The 21,884-nt window shown below is 40.4% G+C and overlaps 3 protein-coding genes across 6 annotated transcripts; 1 reads left to right on the forward strand and 2 right to left on the reverse strand.

Annotated features, from left to right (window-relative positions):
• Positions 1–10,128: 10,128 nt before the first annotated feature.
• RB195_017890 (uncharacterized protein) lies at positions 10,129–16,216 on the reverse strand (the record flags this gene model as incomplete). 3 transcript variants are annotated; one of them, XM_064185084.1, is made up of 22 exons in its annotated part: positions 10,129–10,284; positions 10,381–10,499; positions 11,187–11,315; positions 11,375–11,457; positions 11,525–11,664; positions 11,753–11,813; positions 11,895–12,029; positions 12,086–12,155; positions 12,221–12,323; positions 12,424–12,567; positions 12,634–12,785; positions 12,850–12,999; positions 13,168–13,249; positions 13,340–13,441; positions 13,522–13,705; positions 15,089–15,190; positions 15,260–15,357; positions 15,421–15,453; positions 15,538–15,569; positions 15,771–15,861; positions 15,951–16,046; positions 16,124–16,216. In XM_064185084.1, 22 exons carry the CDS (start codon positions 16,214–16,216, stop codon positions 10,129–10,131), a joined length of 2,355 nt encoding a protein of 784 aa, XP_064040965.1. The 3 variants fall into 3 exon arrangements, with proteins under 3 accessions (XP_064040965.1, XP_064040964.1, XP_013300562.2); XM_064185083.1 differs by lacking the exons at positions 15,538–15,569; positions 15,771–15,861; XM_013445108.2 differs by lacking the exons at positions 15,421–15,453; positions 15,538–15,569; positions 15,771–15,861.
• Positions 16,217–17,305: 1,089 nt separating this feature from the next.
• Positions 17,306–18,514, reverse strand: RB195_017891 (uncharacterized protein; the record flags this gene model as incomplete). 2 transcript variants are annotated; one of them, XM_064185085.1, is made up of 4 exons in its annotated part: positions 17,306–17,428; positions 17,884–18,040; positions 18,119–18,276; positions 18,374–18,514. In XM_064185085.1, 4 exons carry the CDS (start codon positions 18,512–18,514, stop codon positions 17,306–17,308), a joined length of 579 nt encoding a protein of 192 aa, XP_064040966.1. The 2 variants fall into 2 exon arrangements, with proteins under 2 accessions (XP_064040966.1, XP_013300561.1); XM_013445107.2 differs by lacking the exon at positions 18,374–18,514 and having other exon boundaries at positions 18,119–18,267.
• Positions 18,515–18,783: 269 nt separating this feature from the next.
• Positions 18,784–21,552, forward strand: RB195_017892 (uncharacterized protein; the record flags this gene model as incomplete). Its single annotated transcript, XM_064185086.1, has 10 exons — positions 18,784–18,833; positions 18,927–19,089; positions 19,154–19,292; positions 19,602–19,750; positions 19,826–19,948; positions 20,371–20,526; positions 20,584–20,739; positions 20,842–20,986; positions 21,292–21,372; positions 21,440–21,552. The coding sequence occupies 10 exons, from the start codon at positions 18,784–18,786 to the stop codon at positions 21,550–21,552; spliced, it is 1,275 nt and encodes a 424-aa protein (XP_064040967.1).
• Between the last annotated feature and the right edge of the window lie 332 nt (positions 21,553–21,884).

A 21,884-nucleotide genomic window follows, 5' to 3' on the forward strand; every position in this document is an offset into this window, starting at 1 on the left:
AGTGACGGAGAAAAACTGAAAAAGCCGTGTTCCATCTGATGTCGTTGTCGTTTTGCGAAAAATTACGTGATGTTCCAGCAAGTCGCAGACAACTCCATAAACAAATCACTAAACTGACCTAAAAAGTGAAAAATTATCCGGATCGATAAGAGACAGAAAAATAAGTGGTAGATTTGCTTTTCTCTTTCAGTCCGGGGTAGTGAAGTATCCACGTGTATGCATAATTCATTGTCATCGGTCTGCCTCGTCGCTGACTAGTACTGCTCAATATCAGTACTGTTCGACCAACAAAAATACTCATGGATACGATCTTAAAGAGAGAGTTTCCATGCAAACCATTGATACATAGTAAGAAAATAAGAAATAGGGAGAGGAAAGATGCAAAAAGAATGATAAAATCGATCATTACTGTGTGCGTCTCTTGATTTCGATGGTAATCATCATCAATGCATGGTACGCACAACAGCATCCTCGACCACGTACTTCCAAGGGCCAGGTTCCGACCAGTTCCCTACAAGGGATCACTTGAAGCATTATTCGACCTCTTCCTTTCGCTTCGTTTTTGATCTCGCTTTGTTCTTGCACTCATCTTCTTAGTACGGTTGAACATGTTACTCCGAGCAGTCGTTCGAAGGTTGCCTCTCAATGTTAGCTCCCGATCTACCTCGATATTCCACTTATGCGATGTACGGTGTACGGTTTAATGTTCCTCTTATGTTTTTTTTACTTGTTATTTATGTTTAAGATATTAATTGTTTATTTACTTACATCTGCATCTATCACTTTCTTTACTTTTTATTTCTTTTCTATCGTTCTTTTTTTTCACTTTTTTTTTTTTGCTTTTCGCACTTTTGGCGCGTGAACAGGAATACACAGCCGTAGCAAAGTTCTTTTTATATTGTTTTCATAGTCACGGTCAATCGTGCAATTGGGAAATAACCCTCTTAACCCCTTCCCCCAAACAAGACCCTCCAGAAAACGATCCTCTCACCTCATTCTTTAAACTATTACTGCTCATATAGCAGTGAAAAATTAGTTGTAATAAACAGAATTAAAGAGGCAAATTGGACGCTAAATAAATAAATCCGAAGTAAAATAACATAGTAAATATTAATAAATATAGTAGGGCAAAAACGACATGAAGCACGTACGCAATTGCGCATCCGGCTTCGTGAAGTTAGAAGTGTGTCGCTTGTCATGCTGTATAATGATGCGCTTAGTCCGTGTGTGTGTATGTGTATATGTATGTGTATGTGTATGTGTATATGTGTGTGTGTCTCAGTAAAGAAATTCCAAAAAGAGGGGGAGATGGACACCATGGCGTCGGTTTGATGCGCTGGAGCCTCAACGCGGTAAAATTGGGTGAGAAGGGTCCTACGGCGTCGAATTCGTGTCCCGAAGCCAGATAGCTGTAAAACGGGGTAGGAGGGGTTCTACCGGGTCGGAATGGTGCTCATGTGCCAGAAAGCTATAGAATGGGGAGCGACGGGTTTCACTGCGTCGGATTGGTACCCCAAGGCGGTTGGATGGGTTTCTATGGTCCCTTCGCACATCTATTCCCAAGCATGTCTCCAGATGCTGCTGACATCCTTTCTTCAAAACGAGGAAATACATGTGCGAACGGCTTATCAAATACAATACGTAGTAGCCAAAAGTTCACGCGATCTGAGGTTGAACGTTATTTTTATCACTAAATACTGATATTCACATCATTTCATGTTCATTTCATGTTAGCACATCATTCTTTGCTAATAATTGAGAACGGAGGAAACTCATACTTCGAATGATGTTTCCGAACTGTGGAGATTTGAGAGAAGCATAGATGTAAAATCAAGTTTGATTGCTCTCCAAATGTAGAACTGACGCGCTTAGGGAAAATCTTTCAACTATAGTCAAATTTTTGGATTAAAAAAATTGGTAAAAGTGTTGGTAAAAAAAAGCAATTCTAATTTTACAAAAATGTCGCTACTGTTATTTCTTATTGACCGGCTGTTGAATAAATGAAGAAACTCAACGCATATTCAATCAGTGTTTTTGCAAATTTTTTGCAAAAATTCCCCCCGGAATTTCTTCCATTTTTGGAAAGTGGAAAAACAACAAAAATCAAAGCAGAATGCATTCTAATAACATTTTCTTACTATTTTCTACTTCCCACTTACAATTTCTTACACTTACAATCTTTAACAGTACTCACAGACGATGTATAACAGTTCGATCCCCTTGATTTTTGCAAAACTCAAAAAATCTTAGAAGAACATATCACTAGCAATTTTGCTAGTGATATGAAATTAATAATAATATAATTATGAATAATGATATGAGATTAAATTAAAACCATTGTACACCGCGTGTGGGTATTCCCTCTATTCAAGCGATTAGCCCAAACCCTGACTGAAAATGGACTGATCGGATTTTATCTGGTTGAAGTAAACATGAATAACGGGCAAGAGAAGAAAAGAAGGAAAAGAAGTGTGTCGGCTTTTTGTAAAGGAAAACGTGCGTTATAAAACTTTTCCCTCTAGTTTTTTTTTTTTTGAAAACTAGTTAAGAAGAAGTTGAGAATTTTAGCAATTTTCTTAGCCCTTCTAGACTAACTTTTTGAGAGAATAAAAACTAACTGGAAGAAGGTGTAATTGAATTATGATAGCAAAAAATCTTCCTCTACGTACTTCAAACTGAATTCATTTTTCCTGCAAGACCATGAGCCAAGTTATTGGACTTTGTTCGAAGTCATTCAGATTTTGACCTGCAGCCGAAAAAAATCTGAAGTTCCGCTTTTTTTCTCGTTGCGGGATTACATTATCTCGGTTGAAAAATTCGATGATATATTTTGACAGAGAATCGGTGGAAACCCTCGGTTACAAATTCTGATCTCTGTAGATGTTCTGGTTCTTTTAGAAACTATAATAGTTGACAAAACTCGAAAATTTGAGAAAAAATTTGTAATTTTTCTCAACTGAGTTTCAAAAAAACTAGGGAAGTGAGAAGCACCAACCTTTGCATGAATACAGAGATAATCTCTCTCTAAAACTCTTGCATCTAATTTGCTTTGAGCGCCGTTGTTCAGAAACTCGTGGAGCCTCCTTTGTACTAATTTATAGCTAGTACCGGCCATAGATGCCTTTTTCGCTCAGTAGCAGCATCAAAATTGTATTTTTTAGGTGATAATAAGAAAACTCGTCACTGTTGGATAAAAAGTGTGTTCTTCAAACTTCCGAACGCCAAATGTAAAAACCACGCAACTGTGTAGGATTCATTCTTGACTGTCGCAATGAAAACGCCGATACAACGACTTGCGCCATCGTCTAGCATTGACAGTGTGCATCGATGTGCTTTTCAATAGAGTACGTCGCATATTTAATTGGAAGCAATGAAGGAGCACTGAAGCAATTTTCAAGCCACGAAAAAAAATGAAGTTTCTCTCCTATGGCCTCCAGGTACTCAATACGAAGCTACCTTTGGTTAGTTCCATTTCTCTTATACAAAATAATAACACGAAAAGTTGTGATGTTTACACTTGATGGTTATGACAGCATTACGAGGATCAAAATTTCTATTAAGCCACGTATATTTAAAACTTTTTGTTTTCCACTTCATTATCTTCTCAACTTCTATCATATTACTTACAATGCACTATATTTTTCATTCCTTCTCCCATACTCAATATTTCCCATTTCTTGGTGAAATTTTTTGGACGACTCACTTTAAAGCAAGTCGACAAGGCTTAGTCAGAACGCACTGTATGATTCAAACTCTTTTCTTGCCTTCGTACTCATGACACCTCGCATTTATCCTAATCTCAATGTCCTTCACATGTTTAGTATTTTCCCAAAGTAGTCGAGGGCCAAAAGCTGTGAAACTATACCAGCAAAATCTCTAGAAAAATACTTCACGCCATCTATTTTCTAACATTTTACATCCCTTAATATAATATGTAATACTGATAGTATAATATGAGTTTATATGTAATCGACAATCCCCTCGTCTCTTTCTCCATGTTCTATTCATTTCTTTGTTTTCGCTTTGCGACCTACCTCCTGCTACGACACCCCTCTTACGATCCCTGCTGAGAAATTCTCAGCGCACGCTTGACCCTGTTTATAGTTTGTTTTGTTCCTTGATCCTAACTTCTTGGGATTTACATCCTGATCCTTTTTTGTGCAATTGTGCGTAATTGGCCTCCTTCAATTTCGAATTACAACCGCTCATAATAATTAATTAATTGAAAAACAAAAAAAAAACGGGACAGGAATTTAATTTCTACGAAATAAGCTGATCAAGAGTTCCAGGAGCCAAACTAACGATGAAGTTGATCAAAACAAAGTTTTTCAAGACTACATATTTCTATTACGAGAAGAATGATGAGGGAATAAAAGGCAGAGGAAAAGTAAAAAGGAAAAAGATTCGAGGAGTTTTCTTCGTTATCGCAATCACTCGATGAAATTTCGATGTTTTCTTGCAATCTACTATTTTAGCCCCATCTATTTACTTCGCTAATGATTGTTATTCATTTTTTTATTTTCCTTTTGTTTCTCTCAAGATCAAACTGTTGAGCGGAATCGATATAGTCACTGCGAGGGGTCCTCAGTTAAACACCTCAAAACGTACCTCATCTGACGTACGCGCAATCAGCTTATGGGAGGGATCAGTACGGCCCTGATCATCGCAAAATCGTCGAAGTTCACGTCTGCCGCAAGAATAAACTAGTTTACATTGTTGTATAGTCATATTGAAAGTGTTCTTACGTCGCTCATGATTTCTAAAAAAATTACGACGGTAGAAATAAAGCGGATGAAACCAGAGGCAGAGAGAGAAATTAATGTTGCAGTGCTCGGTGTCGCTTAACATACGCCATGGATAACGGAAAATCATGGCCCTTCTTGACAGAGCGAAAATTCTCCGCCTGCTAAACCAAGAAGTTGAAATTCGCAAAGGTGATCTGATCTCATTCGACAGATGTAAACGTCAGAAAGATCGCATCATAAGACGACGACATTCTCGTCACCGGTTTCATCGGCTATGAAAAAGAAAACAACCCGAGACGGAATGATCATGAGTAACAGAGGATGTATCACTTTCCACTACCATGTCCCACCCCCTCCATAAATAAGAGAAGCTCGGAACTTGTAGCATGCATATATGTAACTATGGTTAAAACACAGTACTATCTAGCACATAAAGAAGATGTGGGTGGAGAAAAACAACTTGATGGAACTTCCAGAACAACAGCTATAAGCTACTATTAACAAACGAATACATAAAAAGGGCACAAAAGTCGAAGACATTGTTACTGGAGACCTCCAACACTCCTACCCCTTTTTCCTGTTTTATTATGACTTTGTCAATCTAGATTTTCCTCTTTTTTCTAGTGCATCCTCTATCCTTCCCTTTCCTCTCGAATTCTAGTTTACAGCGATACATTAAAGGCATCACCGCACGAATCTGAGGTGGTACGAATTTCAGGTGGAGTATTCGTATACGGGATGGGGGACTACGGAGGGAGGGGTGATTCCGTCCATTTCCTCCTAATTGCCGTAAAAAACGGCCCGGAAGATACGGCTTCATTCGTTTTGGCGCACCACTTTGTACAAGAGGTTCGATTGGAGCGCGCCAGTCTTGTGCGGCGCCGCATCTTCCGGGCCGTTTTTTACGGCAATTAGCAAGAAATGGACGGAATCACCTCCTTCTCCGTAGTCTCCCATCCCGTATACGAATACTCCACCTGAAATCTGCACCACCTCAGATTCGTGGTATGCTGCCTTTAACATCATGGCTATACAGCTATGAATGATTTGTTAACAACTCTGTGATTCTTTTGCTCGGTTCTAAGTCTAGTGTTTTGTGGAATGAAAATTTGTGCTTGGAGGAAGAGACTTCATATTGTCAGGTCAAGACGAATTAAGCAGATACTACGAAGGACCTACTTCGAGCGTAAAAAATCCGCTATTGCACCACAAATCAGATGGTGTTACCCTGATTGTACGTCTGACTTCAGGTCCTGAAGATGGCGATGACTGCGAAATGTTCGCTATCGTTAAAAACTTGCAAAAGTGATGATCTAGCGGAAAAGTACAAGTTGCAAGCGACCATAAAACGTCTGCAGGTAGAGGAGAGAAACTAGAAACTCATTGCAGGTTTACGAAACTCTGTAAGTTCAGGATGACGACACCGGCTTTCTTCGCAATGGAATGGAAATATCGATTCCGTAGCAACTCTGTAGAAAGCTAGTATCTTGAACGACTCGATTTCAACTCCCTAAACTGTAAAAACCACTCCATTCTTCTATTGTGAGGCAGTCAGCAAAAGCCTCACACCCATGTGCTACCGACGCTACATACTCGCCGTATTTCTGTTGTGCCGACTGTTCGTGACAAAAAAAAACCGCTATAGATAAGTTCTGATCTAAATACTGCTGTGAAGCTGTCCAGTAAGACTGGTTACTCTAACCTTCAATAGCAGTGATAAGGTTGAGATGGGTATCACAATCGTGTCAGGCAATAACATCAGTCCTTCCGTTAAGTCGTCATTTCTCCTTTAAAATGCCGTTTTCAGCAACAATATCCACCGCTTCCAATTATCCGCTTACCTTGTTCATTGCCCTCGTTTCTCTCTCTGAAGCCATGCTCACAATTTCCTCGAAACACGACGTGCAGTAGGTGCAACTGACGCATCTGAGCTGCAAAATGACGCGAGAAGCTCCCGTGCAGCAAAAACGGTCAACACTACTCCTCCGTCGAATCGTATCGTAGTACCTCATAATATGGGTCAAGGAGTCAAAAGCGTGAAGTGGTTTAAGCGTATATCATCTGCAATAAACAAATAATTACAAATTTGCTCTACGACACAGCTCCTTCGAAAGTACTGTATCACAGAAATGACGATGTGTGGGCCCCTAAGCGAATAGATAGAATAGGGATGTAGTCCACGAAATAGTTGCGATCACGCTCAATCAATCCTATTAAATAAGAAAAGGGCGAGTAAAGCAGCCTCATTTGCACCTTTTTCCAACGATCACCTTATTCCGAGTAGTAGAGCGATAACAACCCCAACGCCTTTGCTGTTTTGCAGATCCTTCTGCCGCTTACTTGAACCACCTTGGCTGAACTGCGGACATTCGAAGACGTTAGTTGAACGGCGGAACTGCTCACGTTCTACCGCGTAATAAGTTGAATTGTAGGATCAGCACGACCGATTCTGTTTCTCACGCATTTTCTTGGATTTCTAGACGGAACTGACTGTATTTACGTTCGTAGTTCTAGACTTTACTTCGTATGCTTATCTGTTTCTGGAGGGATCTCAACGTCAAGTTTTGAGATATGCTGTCACTCGCTCACGAAAGTAGCACATGTGCAATGGTGGCGCGTTAAAACGTGCCTCACAGAAATAAACGGTCGCTAAGGCCGTTCCCAACGCCTTAGCGACCGTTTATTTCTGCGAGGTTTTTTTTTTTCAGGACAACTAGAGAGAGTTGAGCGTTGTCACGGTCGTATTCGTAATCATCTTCTTCATTTTCGTGGTGTATATACATAGTATGGGTCAAAACGACATGAATCACGAGTGTAGTCACTTCATGTCGTTTTGACCCTACTATATATGCTTGGGTATCTCATCGTTCATTTTTGCTTACGTTCTTACTCGCTCACTGACCGATTTGTCCGTTTTGATAAGGGTTTGAGGGCAGCATGCCACGAAATCAACAATGTCGAGATTTCTCTACGAAAAGATAGGATTAGGAGTATACATAGATCATGCTCAATCCCCTCTGATTGGTTGAACAGCGTCAGTATCCCGTTGGTGTCCTCTCGCTGATAGTGCACATGCTCGCAAATGACGCACGTTACTGGGTCCCTCTCAGGGGATATGCGATCGCTGACGCCGTTTCTCGCAGTGTTTTCAGGATAATTGGGAGGAATGGAGCGTGATTGTGCTCATACCGTGGTCTACGTCTCATCAAGAGTATCTTAAGGGTATCCCTTATAAGACAGAGCTGTATCTCCTATCTCTGAAGAGGCTCAACATTATCCATTCCGTGGTATGGTGCCTTTAATAGTACGGTCAAAACGACATGAAGCACTGTGCAACGGTGCAATTGCGTAAGCGGCTGCGCTCGAAGTGGCGCGGTTGGGATCGTGTGGGGATTCTCGCTACCGCCACTCATCTCGACAGTTCGCCACGGTCCCACCTCGATTACAACCGCTGTCCCCACCGCACCGATTCGTATGCAGCCGCTTATGCAACTGTCGTTTTGACCCGACTATAGGGAGGACCCCTGCTGACACCGTTCCTCGCTGCAGTTCGAAGTGCTTCCTTCTCGATTTCAACCGCCTCCTTCACTCTCGGTGGTTGTAATTGCCGGTTTGACCGCAATGCGTCAGCAGCAACGCATCTACTTCTTCTCTTTTACACCCACTTCCCTTTCCCTCCTCGTTGAACGGTACTTCATGCTGTTTTCGAAGTTCAAGTCGTTTTGGGGAAAATGCAGTTGTGAGAGGGTTCTCAAACGCGCCCCTATTTCTGGAAGCTCTGCCTTCCTTTTTTTGGCTTAGTAACATTGGGTAGAAAGTAGTTAGGGGGGGGACTCACTGGCGCCCTCATTTCCCGACGTTCTAACTTACTTTTTCTCTCATTAACTTTAGTTTACATGTCATAGATCCTCTAAGAATAATGCTTAGGCTTTAGGGCCCCGACTTATTTGATTATTTACCTCGAGAAATAATGGCGCCACTGAGGACTCAAAACAATTCTATCTTCCTTCTTTCTTATTTTCTTCCCTGATCATTGGACCGTTTTTAATTCACCACCCCATTAGGTTTAGAAGAGAGCGTACACCTAAAAGGGATCAGCACTAAAAGCGGCATATCACGGAATTGACGGTGTTAATCCCTCCACAAATAGCCAGAGCTACGGGCGTAGTTCAGTACTATGGTCACGCTTAAAGGCATCACCCCACGAATCTGAGGTGGTGCAGATTTCAGGTGGAGTATTCGTTTACGAGATGGGAGACTACGGAGAGGGAGGTGATTCCGTCCATTTCTTGCTAATTGCCGTAAAAAACGACCCGGAAGATGCGGCGCCGCACAAGACTGGCGCGCTCCAATCGAACCTCTTGTACAAAATGGTGCGCCAAAACGAATGAAGCCGTATCTTCCGGGCCGTTTTTTACGGCAATTAGGAAGAAATGGACGGAATCACCCCCCTCTCCGTAGTCTCCCATCCCGTATACGAATACTCCACCTGAAATCTGCACCACCTCAGATTCGTGGGATGACGCCTTTAACTCCGTCTAGCAATCAGAAGAAAAAAGCGCGAGAAACAGCCCTTGACGCATCCGTTCACTCGACGATGCAATCTGTTAAGCGATGGAACGCTAGCAACTCCGTTCCCATTCAAAGCAATCTAACTGACTCAAACAAACAGCAGAAACGTCCCAACCTGACGAGACCCGCCCGTTGCAGATTGTCATCACTCTTTTAACGTAGTGATTTGCATTTAACATTGGTGCAATGCAACTAACTACATGTAGCGTAACAATATCTGTGTTGTGCGCAGAAAAATTGAGTGTGATCACACTCAAATCTCGTTTAAATTACTCCACTCTCTCATCAAATACCGTAATCAACTCCAAGAGAAAAACTCACGAACTTCGCGACGTCTTTGTTTGCAGAACTCACCCTGCCTCCTTACCTCAGAGACCATCTCCACATTTATTTGGTCTATGCCATTCACCACGAAATTACGACGTCTCATCCTTTTATGTAAAAAACCCTCCAATCACTGCATCCCTTTCAATCACTATATTCATTCAAAATTTCATGTTTGAGTCGAATGTGATGATGCTCAGCAGCAAACAAAAAAAAAGATATAAATACATAACGCAGACACCTATAACAAAGCTATCTTCCAACAATTTTTAACGATCCGAAATGAAACAAAATCGATCGACAAAACAACAGCTTGCATTCAATATTCTAGCTGTACTTGTTCAGATACTACGAATCAGTCGATTGATTTTTCTCTAAACTCATAAGAAACACCAGAAATCAACAAAAAAAAATGAGTAAACAGCTTCCATAGATGAGGATCCAACAAAATTTCACAAATTTACAGGTACATGTACAAAATCACTGTCTAATGCTGCATCGCTTTCATATCCATGCGACGCTTGTAGATGTCTGTAGGAACACCTCTAGACTCGTCATCACTGCCGGATTCACCTCGTTTTCGTTTTGCACCGACTGCCGCAGCAACTGTGGACGAAGAGTGGTCCATGAGATGCGTGGAGACCTGCAGTACAGTTGCTCTCGAAGGTCCAACAATTATGCAACCAAACCAAGAACTTTTTTACAAACTATTTCGAGTAACTCAAAAATCTACACTTACAAAACGGGGATCAGGAGTCGTAGCAAGCAGCTGATACATTTCTTTTCGGACGTCGTCCACCCTCATTGGACCTAACATTGTGCCGTTTTCTAGCTTCACCTTCTTGTCCACAACAGGTCCTACAAAGGCTTTCTCCAGCTAGATTACAGAATAGTCTCAACAACATTCCATTCCGCAACAAATTCAAAAAAAAAAATGCAGGGAAACTATGAGAACATGTCAGAACGATTAAGTATGCGCTTTACTGAACCGGTAAACAACATATCCATAAAGTCGACGTTTACTTCGCCAGATCTTTCAAATCTAGAGCTCTAATTGTTCCATGAAACAAAGAAGTCGTTAATTAACACGCTATCCGTTAACCGTAATATTGTTAAAGAAGGACCTAAACAATTTGACTCTAACAGCATTCACAGTAAAAAGTTTATCTCAGATGACGCAATGTATGCGGACTCTCTCTCGTTTAAGGCTCTTTCATAGCACTAGTGACCTCATTAGGTACCTAGTAAGAAAAATTCTCTTTGTTACCATGATACGATTTCCTCTCACTTCATGAGATCTAAAAATAGACAAGAATTTTTTAGTTGAGCGGATATAACATCTATCAGGATAAATATTTGGATATTTCTATAAAAACCGTAACAATCTTGTGTGTGTATGTGTGTCTCAACTCAAAATAACAAATACTGACGTAGTGTACTTGTGAACCATTGGTGAATCGAACTTGAATTTCTATTTTGATCTTGATCTATCTTGATTTCCAAACTTTTATGTATTGAAAACAAAAAGTTTTAAGCAGAACTCACCAACTGTTAATTGTGTTTTATTTATGTGATCAATCAGCAGATCAACTGATACGAATGGTCCCTGGAATGTCCACGGAGGTGGCAACAAAGAAATGAGTTCAGCAACGGCTGGTGGCGGTGGGAAAACACCTCAAAGAAAGAAGTGTAGATCACTGGATTGCGCCAAAATACGACAAATTTGATCGTACCACCAGGAACCGGATGGAATGAGGCCGCACTGTTTGCTTTCGGTTTGAAAGGAATCATCTGGTCAATGTCAGGACGAGGATACCTGGAAATCAGAAAATATATCTGAAAATCTTCTTTCAAAAACCATGAGCTGCTAGAAATTTCCTCACCCGCCAATCTCAAGTTGAACGCTCGGTACTCCACCCATTACTACGCTGGCGGCTTGCGGTGCCGGCAACGCTCTCTGAGGTGTCATTAATGAACCGGTAGAAACCCCAGTCATGCCTCCAAGCATACCAGTGCTTGATTTCTGAAAATTCGTTGTTCTATAATTCTTTCAGAGTTTCACAAGCACGCTAATTGAAATAATAGCTTTAAGATTCCGGTAAAAAACTCACGTTATAACCCATAAGCTTGAGCTGATCCAACGTGCATGGAACCAGGTTAAGAAAGCGATACCTGTTGCACACAAGCTAATTTATTTATCTTGTGATATAAATTCAAGTTTATTTGACTTTAAGTGAGGAATTTAAAAGAAACCTATCAATCAGCATTAACGTGGTGCCTTCATCCTTTCCACCTGTGACGGCAGCTTTTCGCCTTTCATCAACTTTAAGCGTACTGGCCAGATCACCAACGAGACTCTCAAATTCTAGATATCGATCCCAAATGTCACTGAAAACACACGATACAAAATAAGTGCGCTGTGTTCTTCAAGCTGTGTCACTCACGATGACTTCTCAGGTGGTAGAGTTTCAGACGTTAGAATGCGTTCAAAAACTACCCGCGTGTTGTTGTCCTCTAAATACGGCGTCGCATAAAGAAATGTGGATAGTTATCTATGACCGATATATACTCCACCTCACCGTTTAAATGAGTGAGAAAGTCGACGTAAGCGCATGCATACTCCGGCTCATCGCCGTATTTCTTGAGTCCTAGATCGAATACTCTCATAGCGACATCTTTGTCCTGCAAACATTGTAGCATTCTTAGCTGCGATTCAGTAAAAAAGTGACGAAGTAGTAAACAAGACTTTTCAGATGTCGCACAAACTTTGATCAAATTCTACCTTGCTACAGTAAAATTCCATGAGAGCTGCAGCTATAAATACGTGATGTCGACAACGACTGTCTTCGCGAGCCCTCTTAAATACTCCTCTAGCAGCCCTTACTCCTTCCGTTCGACGGGTGAATTTCATCAGTTGGATGTAAGTCTAAAACACGAGCGGAGTCAGCATTAGTCCAGTTTGTTTTTAGAACATTTTCAAATAATTTATTACCAAAGTAGGATCTATGTGATCAATCGTGAGTAGGTTGTCATAAATCTTTTTCACATTGTCAAACTTCATTCGCTCCTCTTCAAAATCAGCATATGCAAAATAGAGCAGTTGTGAGTGTTTCATTAGTCCTGAGATTGCCCGGTCAAACAGTTCTGAACATGATAAAATTTTTATCCTGAAAATAGAACTGGGGATGAAACGCCTAGGCAGACTTACGCATAGCTTCTGCAGTCATCTGCTGCGCAAGTTTCACGTCTCCCTTTTCTTCAAGTTGTTTTCCTGCTTGCTGTAAGAATAGAGCCGCTTCATACCACATATCGGGGTAATAGCCAAGACAAAGCAACGACTGCTCATACGCATACACGACTAAACAATAACACGTTATATTGTTCCAAGGCCTCAAACGTCACCATTTGAATCAAGTAGATGTAAGAGAAGCATTTCGACAAAAAAAAAAGCTGATGTAGAAATGGAAATGTTCTGAAGTGCATTCACATTAACAAGTTTAGACGAACTTTGCAAGTTTCCACCTACCTCGCTTAGCAAATTGTCCATACTCTTCAGTTTCCATAGGATTGCTTTTCTCCCACTGGATATATTTCTTCCACATTTCAACCTAATTAGATTATCAGCATTTAATGGTGCATTGAACTAGTTCTAGTTATAAATAGCGAGCAATGCTCGAGGTATTCAGAATACAACTCACTTGCTTCATCTCCGGAGCAGTACCACGAGGTGGCACCGACACTGCCTGTCTATTGACCCCACGAGTGACAGATTCTAGTTGTTTGGCAATCTTTTTCGACACCTTCAAGAGCCGAACATAAATACCAGCAACGAGTGGTAACAACAACTTGAAAAATGTCGTTTTCGGGAAATAATCTCTACCTGATACTCCTTGTTTCTTTCGGAAATGAGTTTCTCAGCAAGGGTTGGATTGATATTTTTCTCATAATTGCAATAGTCTGACCATAGTGATTCTATATTGACCATTGGTGTTGAAATTCCTCTCTGGTAAATCTTACGAACAGCAGAAATTCGTTGGTTTTCCGCGTACTGTCCTACGGCAGGTCTGTAAAGCAATATTCACGAAAGAACTAAAAGACAGTTCAGGGACTTTCCTTAACATTAGAACAAAATTTCTCTTGGGGAATTGTTGTTGGCATGCAACCATTATTTAGAACTGCTTAATATTCCAACGTGGTACCATTCATATTCCCTGGCTATCACCTTACTTCTCAAGACGACTATAATAGTGTGGTCAAGTCGTAACGTTGGTAATGCTGGGACTCATCGAAATGAGGACGAGTAAAAATGTCGCGTCAGAACCCATTTTCAGTTCTTTCTAAATGTGCATATCACATTCTAACTTCTGTGGATGTGCATACGACTAGCTATTTAATCTCAGTGTATTAAATATATTGTGAAAATATTTGAAGAAGTTTGGTATAACTACGACGACAGTAGTCGAGGTTGATTCACCCAAAAAGAACGTTTTGGGAAACTTTCGACCTCTCTCTTGTTGAACGATGTCTGCAAAAGAAAACGTTCAAACTTACAAAATGAGAAACATTTCAAGAACTCTATCTTTAAGCAGCGTGGGTTAGTAGTTTACAAAAGATTGGCAAAATATTGTTTGTTCTAACATAGTATGTTCTAATTTTATAAGGGAAGTGAGGTCGTTTGGAATTTGAACATTCATCCTGATTTTGTTGGGATATTGCGCATTTTCACCACGACATGTGATGTAAGTCCTTGCCACTACCTACTGGAAGAGATATTTTAACCCCTTCTCCCGAATACTGTCCTTACAAAAAACAAAACATAACTAACTTCCTTCATTTTTCAAATATCGGACAGCCTCTATCACGCAAGTAATTGGATAGTTGCAAGAACAGTAATACAACGTAAATACATACTAGTGATAGTTAAACCCCACGAATCTGGGGTGGTGCAGGTTTCAGGTGGAGAGTTCGTATACGGGGTCGTAGATTATGGCGAGGAGGGTGATATTGATTCCGTCCAAATTTTCTTTATAATTGCCGTGAAAAACGTCCCGGAAGATGAAGCGCGTGCACAGGTTCGGCGCGCTCCAATCGAACTCGTAGAAAATAGCGCCCCAGGACGCTCGAAGCCGCATCTTCTGGGCCGTTTTTTTACGGCAATTAGGAAGAAATGGACAGAATTACCCTCCTTCCCACAATCTGCGACCCCGTATAGGCATAACCCACCTGAACCACGCACCACCCCATATTCGTCAGGTGATACCTTCAAATCTTGTTTGTTCAGCTGAGTTTGCTTTTTTTTAATGAAATAAGAGGATGTTTCTAATGTATAGACCATCACGGAACATGTTGCCAATGGTTTAATCATAACTAGTGGGTATTTAACTAGAGAATCGAACCATAGTATTGAAAGAAAATCTTTAAATGTGAATTCAAAACCAGAAACATACACTGTCTTCAGAAATGAGATGTAGTCCGCATAAATAGAATAAGAATTCATATCAAGTCCGACCTTATCCAGAGCGAAATCATATGCTTTCGCCATTTTTTCTCTGAAATGTTTTGCAAATGAAGGAGATGGGATGGAAGGAAAAAACAGTTTAGCAGCAAGTTCCAAATACCTGAAGGAACTTAAATGACCCTTTGTTTCTCGTACGTAAAATACATAGCATTTCCAAAGGTCGATGTTTAACACCTTTACCAAACAACGATTGAACAACTAAAACATTAATTGCTAAAATCAAAGCAGAACTACTGTAATATTGATTTAACGTCAACCCACATTCTCTACGTTTTCGAAGTTTTTCCCTCGCAACTGAAAAAAAAATACTGTAAGAAATTCCAACCATACGCAAGTGTGAAACTTTATAAGGCTGAACAAAACAATCGAATACATCACCTGCTGTATGCATGGATAGTCATTCTCCTCTTCTAGATTAACTCGTAGTAAAGAGCTGGTCTTGTTCTAAGTCTGATCAACACCACGGTAATTTGAACATGACTGTAGTTTTACGTGTGCTCGTTAAAGAGATACTGGCCAATAATATTTATTCGCAAAGCATTTGGGCACGAGAAAAAGCGAAATCACTAGGGTAGAGCCAGTGCTACTGAGTAAATATTTATTATCCATACTAAAGTATATGGGGTACAGCAAAAAAAGAAAGAAGAAGTGGCGCCCGTAATCGGATAGCCCGGGTGACATGAACTGCCGCAAGATAGTGAACTGCAACACGATCAGATCACCACGAAAGGATGGTTTTTCTTCAAAACTTTAGAAGTGTCATTCATTTGTAACTTCGAAATCAGTCTTACCTCATGCTCAATGTATGCTTTCCAGTAGCGTCCGGCATTAGGAAATTGTGTGACTAGTTTTTCGTAAAAATTCCGCGCTTGGTCAATGGGTCTCGCCTGCAGAGAAAAGATGATCAACAATCTTATCATACATTTTAAATGATTTTCTGAACAACAAGGAAAGCGAGATGCACCTGCGACTCTCTCAAGATCAAGTTCCATGCATCGATGTCAAAAGGATTCAACTCAATCCGCCTTTCCGGTGTTAGGATTGACGAACCGGCCATACTAAACGATTAGAGAATTGTTTGTGGTATGATCAGCAAAAAGTAGCTGCTGTTTCCGAAAAAAAAACGCATAGACAAACAGTAACTCATCTTTATAAGTCATACATGTAAAAAATTAAAAAAGTCTGACTTTCGAATGGATGGAAGCAATCATCGCGACCTCGCATTCTAACTAATTACTTTTTCAAATGTAAGAAAAGAAAGTTTGAGAGAAGCAGAAGATAAAAACTGGAAATGTTAGGAAAAAAAAGCCAGGAAGAGACAAATGACCGCTAGGGTGCAATAACAAAGGGGAAAGAACGATGTAAAAGGATTTTTGCACTGCAGAATTCTTGCGTCTCTTTAAGAAATTCCCTATTGAAAGAGATGAGAACTACTTCTGAGCCGGATTTACAGTCATTGACCGAAAAAGCGAAATTAATTGTGGGACCTTAGCAGATCCTATTAGAAAAACCCTAATTAGCGAAGAATAAAAGCCAGAGATGTCGGGTCAGCGATATTCTGCGCGGCAAAACTCGTCCGTAATTTGTCACAGCGTCTCGTCCGTAATTAGGAACAAATCACTCGCCTACTAAAGGGTCCATGGTATGCGACACCAGCCTACATCCAGGAGTATGTTCTATACATGAAGAATGTATTAGAATCCACAACAATTAAGAAACGTGCAACAATTCATGTGGAAAATCCAGGTGTAATTACATTTACACAAGGGAACTAAAGGTTTCGACATCAAAAAATGCTATCTTCATCAATGTCCCAGCTGTTTTTTTAAGCGCTTTGAAGTTCACAGTTTGTTCCCATAACTTCACATGTGGATATCACATTTTAAGAATTCTGCAAAACTGTGTTTTAATCTGACCATGTGAGCCCTTGTGTAACATATTTAACTTAAGAACGAATGATGATGAAGGCTTTAGGATTAGAAGACTTCTGAACATATTTATCGAAATTACTCGACTAAGAAATTCTTACGTCGTGACATTAACAAGATATCCACGCATTCGTTCTACAGTTGACTAAAATAGCACACATCGAGTAATACACAGATTTATTCAAAAATTTATTTAACAACAAACAATAACAATGCATTTAAGCAACGCTCTCATCGGTATGCTTTCCCTTAAGCACTCCAAGGGCCTTAGCGCGTCCTGCGGCCTTCCTCTCAACGAGATCACGACGATCCTTGTCAAGCTTTAGCTTTGTGAGCGCAACCTGAAAGTATGCATCATGAGAGAAAGAGCCACAAATTTTGAGGGGAAGTTTTTGCAGAAGCACTTATTTAAATACGGCCTGTTCAATGCGTTTGCACACAAACATAAGATCATTTGTCAAAAACGTGATGGAAATTTCAGCTACTCCTCAACGCTTACTAAGCATATCAAAACCAAGAAAAAAAAAAGATGAGAATGCTAGATGTCGAAAATTCACATCCCACATCATTCACATCTAACTGCCATCTGCACTCTACCACCTATATCTAATTTAGGAACATAGATTCACAACCTACTAGCGCACTCTCTCATGAAAAGGGAATGTGGAAGACATCATGGATCCTTCCTGGGTCAAAACTTTTCTGAGTGAATGTTGCTCGAAAAGGAATCAAATGAGTACGAAGCACTCACCTGATCGTTTCTTCGTGCACCGGAACTAGTTTAACCAAACCTCACCTTCGAAGGGTGGATTCCGATGTGCACAGTGGATCCGTTGCCCTTCTCACGAGTGATCTTGTCAATGTGAATGACGAACTTCTTACGGTAGCATCGGATGACACGTCCAGTGTTTCCACGATGGCGTCCTCGCATTACGATAACCTCATCATCGACACTGAAAATGCAAAATTAACCAAATGAAATAGAAACAACCAGGAAACATAACCAAAACGGTGCATTTCTAAATCCTAACCGAATGGGAATGGATCGGATTCCATGCTTCACTCGAAGCTCCTTCGTAAGCGGTGCAGACATAATGCGTCTTCTTTCATGAGAGGGAGCATTAAAGTGCTGCTTGCGGTTCTTTCCAGAATCGCTGGAGACGGCGGGGTTGAATTTCATTGTGTTACCCTGGAACTCTTCCAAGGTGTAGCACAGAGAGTAACAAATCGAGGGCAAACGACAAATTTTTGCACGAAGCGATGCGGATCAACAAAAGAAAACCTACAAAAGTATAAGCATAGTGTTGGTCAAAACTGATAGCCTCGACGTGGAAAGCTAGAAATTGAAAATAAAACAAAAAACTGCCGACATAAACGTCGCCGCAAAAGAAGCAGGAAAGGAAACATAGCTGCAGCACGGCGACCATGCAAGGAGTCAAAAATAACTATTATCTTCTTCAATGACACAACGAGAGAATCCAGAAAACCAAAAACCGCAGTAACAAATGGGGAAATCCGCACGTTTGTCGAATCTCCAGCCTACGGGGTACTGTACCAAGTCGCTGGCATCTTTGCGGGACCAGAATGTTCCGTGCGTCCACTGCCCTTGCACTTGTTTCTAGAGGTAGTTAGCTTACTCTGTTTTTGGCAATTATTTATCTATTATTTCCTCTGAAGTGACTGTAAGGACTCAAGAATGAAACCTGACATCAAGGATCGGGATTACATGTACAGACTTATAATTGGGTGAGCTTATCTTCTTTCATTAGATAGTGTATTTGTCGTATAATATTGCTTTGCTTCGTTTTTATTTAATTTCAAAGTAGCGTAGAGCTTTAGACAACTGTTCTATGACGGGCATCAACAACTAGCCCTTTCACTAGCGCAGGCGATTGGATGTGCTGCCCAGCCTCCACCTCCTTCCGACAAACTTTTTCGTCTAGTATCAATCGCTAAGCAGTTTGTCGATGATCCAGAATCAAAGGAGAAACAAGCTTTGCAGGCAAGTACCTTCCAAACTTAGCCCATTTCTTTCTGCTGGTAACTGCGCAATTCATGTGATCTAGTTCGACGTCCTATCTGCCGGTCTCGACCTCGAATTCGATGCGGACCTCATTCCTACTTCAGCAGAGCCTTGCAACTATGAAACAATCTATCTTACATCCCACAAATCTGCTTGTCGAACGGCTTCTTTTAATAATGACGGTTCGTCATAGTGTTTTCTTCTGATTCACAGAAACGGTTCAAAAGGAAATATGTTATCCATTGCTGGCTTTGGTGGAATCGAGCCTATACTCAACTTTCCAGTGGAAGTGAATGAGAATTAACATTTGTTTACCAACAAACAACAACTTCGCACAGTGTTTTTTTTTTGTTTTCTTTGTCCTCATTACTTCAAGGCAATCACAAAGCGAAATTGCGGTGCTCCTGCTCTTCGATGAGTAGAGTGCTGAAATCAAGCGAATCTTTCATATCGAATCCGTTATATTATTTACTTATAACTTATGTGTTTAGGAACACTCGTTGCAACCGGCTCGGCAGACTGCTCCATTAAGATTCTGGACGTCGAAAGGATGATTGCAAGAGAAGTGAGAGGTGAAGTCAGTGAAAATGGTCCTGATGCTAACCACCCTGTTATTCGAACTCTCTACGATCATCTCGACGTGCGTGGATTTGTCTTTCAAAAGTATTCTGAAAATCGATTTTAAATACTAACCCATCTTGCCTTGTAATTGCAGGAAGTCACTGTCGTGGCCTTTCATCCTCGAGAGCAAATCCTTGTTTCCGGTTCTACAGATAAAACTGTTAAACTTTTTGATTTCTCAAAAACAGCTGTCAAACGAGCCATGAAAACATTGTCGGTACGTGGCTAATACGATATTATTTTCCATTAAGGTTACAAAACGCAAATTAAGATAGGGAGATGGATCCGCTAGGCATATATTTCTTGAGGATTTACTGTACGTGGACACGAACAGCAAGTGACGTTTTGTGGATTTGTGAGGACAAACTTCTTAGCTTCGAGCCGTAATAAACTTAAACTAGCGAATCTGACTACAACTCTAACATTTTTGTCAAGAATTACGCAAATTGAGGATTTTAAACGATTGAATATGATATAACTGTTACTGCAGCTTGTCTATTTGAGGCAAAACCTTCACAGCAGGTTTCACTGAGGGAAGAAATCAAATTCTTTTTTAACGCTTTTGCATCTATGAAGTACGATAAAGTTGTCATTTTCACATACATACATACATTTTACATACCATTTTTTTACTTTCAGGAAGTGTTCCCTGTACGTGCTTTGTCATTTCATCCTGGAGGAGAGTTTCTTCTTGTCAGTACAGACCACCCTACTATCCGCCTTTATAATGTTGAGACTGCTCAGTGTTTTGTTTGCTCTGCTCCTGGTGATCAACATAAAGATGTTGTGATGGATGTACGTTTTCGAATTTCATAACCTCTCGGTAACCGTTATTCACTCATTCCCATCCAGGTGAATTACTCCGACAACGCGAGATTGTATGTCACTGGGTCGAAGGACGGCGACGTGAAGGTGTGGGACGGCATATCAAACCGATGTGTCGAAACTTTTAGTCGTGCTCACGACGGTGCTGCGATCTGCTCTGCTAAATTTACAAGGAATGGAAAGGTGAATTGTCGCCTTTTGTATCTGCCTTCGAACATTTTTTTTTCGCATTTTGCGGTATTCAGTTAACGACACCAACATTCTTGTTACTTCTATGTTTTACAGTACATTCTGACAAGTGGTATGGATAGTATTGTAAAACTTTGGGAGCTGTCAACAAATCGCTGTCTGATTGCCTACACTGGCGCTGGGGCCACTGGAAGGCAGGAGTTCCCTGTTAAGGCGACCTTCAATCACAATGAGGATTATGGTGAGTTGTGCTAGTTCTTGTGCATTATACAAGAATTGTTAGTTAATTACAATGTTAATTAATAATTATCAATGTTGGTGTTGATTAATTACATTAATTACAATGCATTACACATGTATCATAGCACGTGATATCAACACTTGAGCCGAAATTAATTTTTTTTTGCTTTACACTACTTTGTCTTATTCCAAGGTATTTAAAGTGTTTTTTTTTCAAACTTTTTTTCCTTTGCTTCCAATCTGTTGCTGTACAATTGGAGATTTTTGCTTTCATTTGGCATTGCTGATAATTTCGTTAATTTCCAGTACTTTTCCCTGATGAGAAATCTGGAAGTTTGTGCTCGTGGGATGCTCGAAATTCAGACAGGAAACGACTACTTGCTCTAGGTATCACGGTTTTTCAGGGTTAGCAGTAAGATAGATTCTCCACTATTTTCTAGAACATGTATTGTAGGTCATACCGCTGCAACTCGTGTATTTGTGCATTCTCCCACGGTACCTGCATTTTTAACAGGGAGTGACGACTTCCGGGCCCGGTTTTGGTACAGAAAGGGTTCACGCTTCTGAATATAGCATGTATATTTGTTTATTCGTGTTGTTAGTGTACATATCTGTCCTTCTCTCATCATCTTCTGTCCTTTTGTTTTAATAAGTTTTGTTTCCTGTAAAAATTTGAGAGAAATTTTAATCTACTCGATTTTATCATTTTTCTTTTGTTTCATTCAAGTTTATTCATGTACCTCTTGATTGATTTTTTACCAATGTTTAGTAGTGCTACATAAATTGTTGGTAAACACATACTCAGACCTTCCAATCTGACTGGACAATAGGGTGCTCATGCCCTCAAAAACTGTTGTACATTTACAAGTGTTCGACTTCAATTTTATGTAATTTTTTAC

Source organism: Necator americanus, chromosome II (genome assembly GCF_031761385.1).
Source record: "Necator americanus strain Aroian chromosome II, whole genome shotgun sequence".
NCBI classification, from domain to species: domain Eukaryota; kingdom Metazoa; phylum Nematoda; class Chromadorea; order Rhabditida; family Ancylostomatidae; genus Necator; species Necator americanus.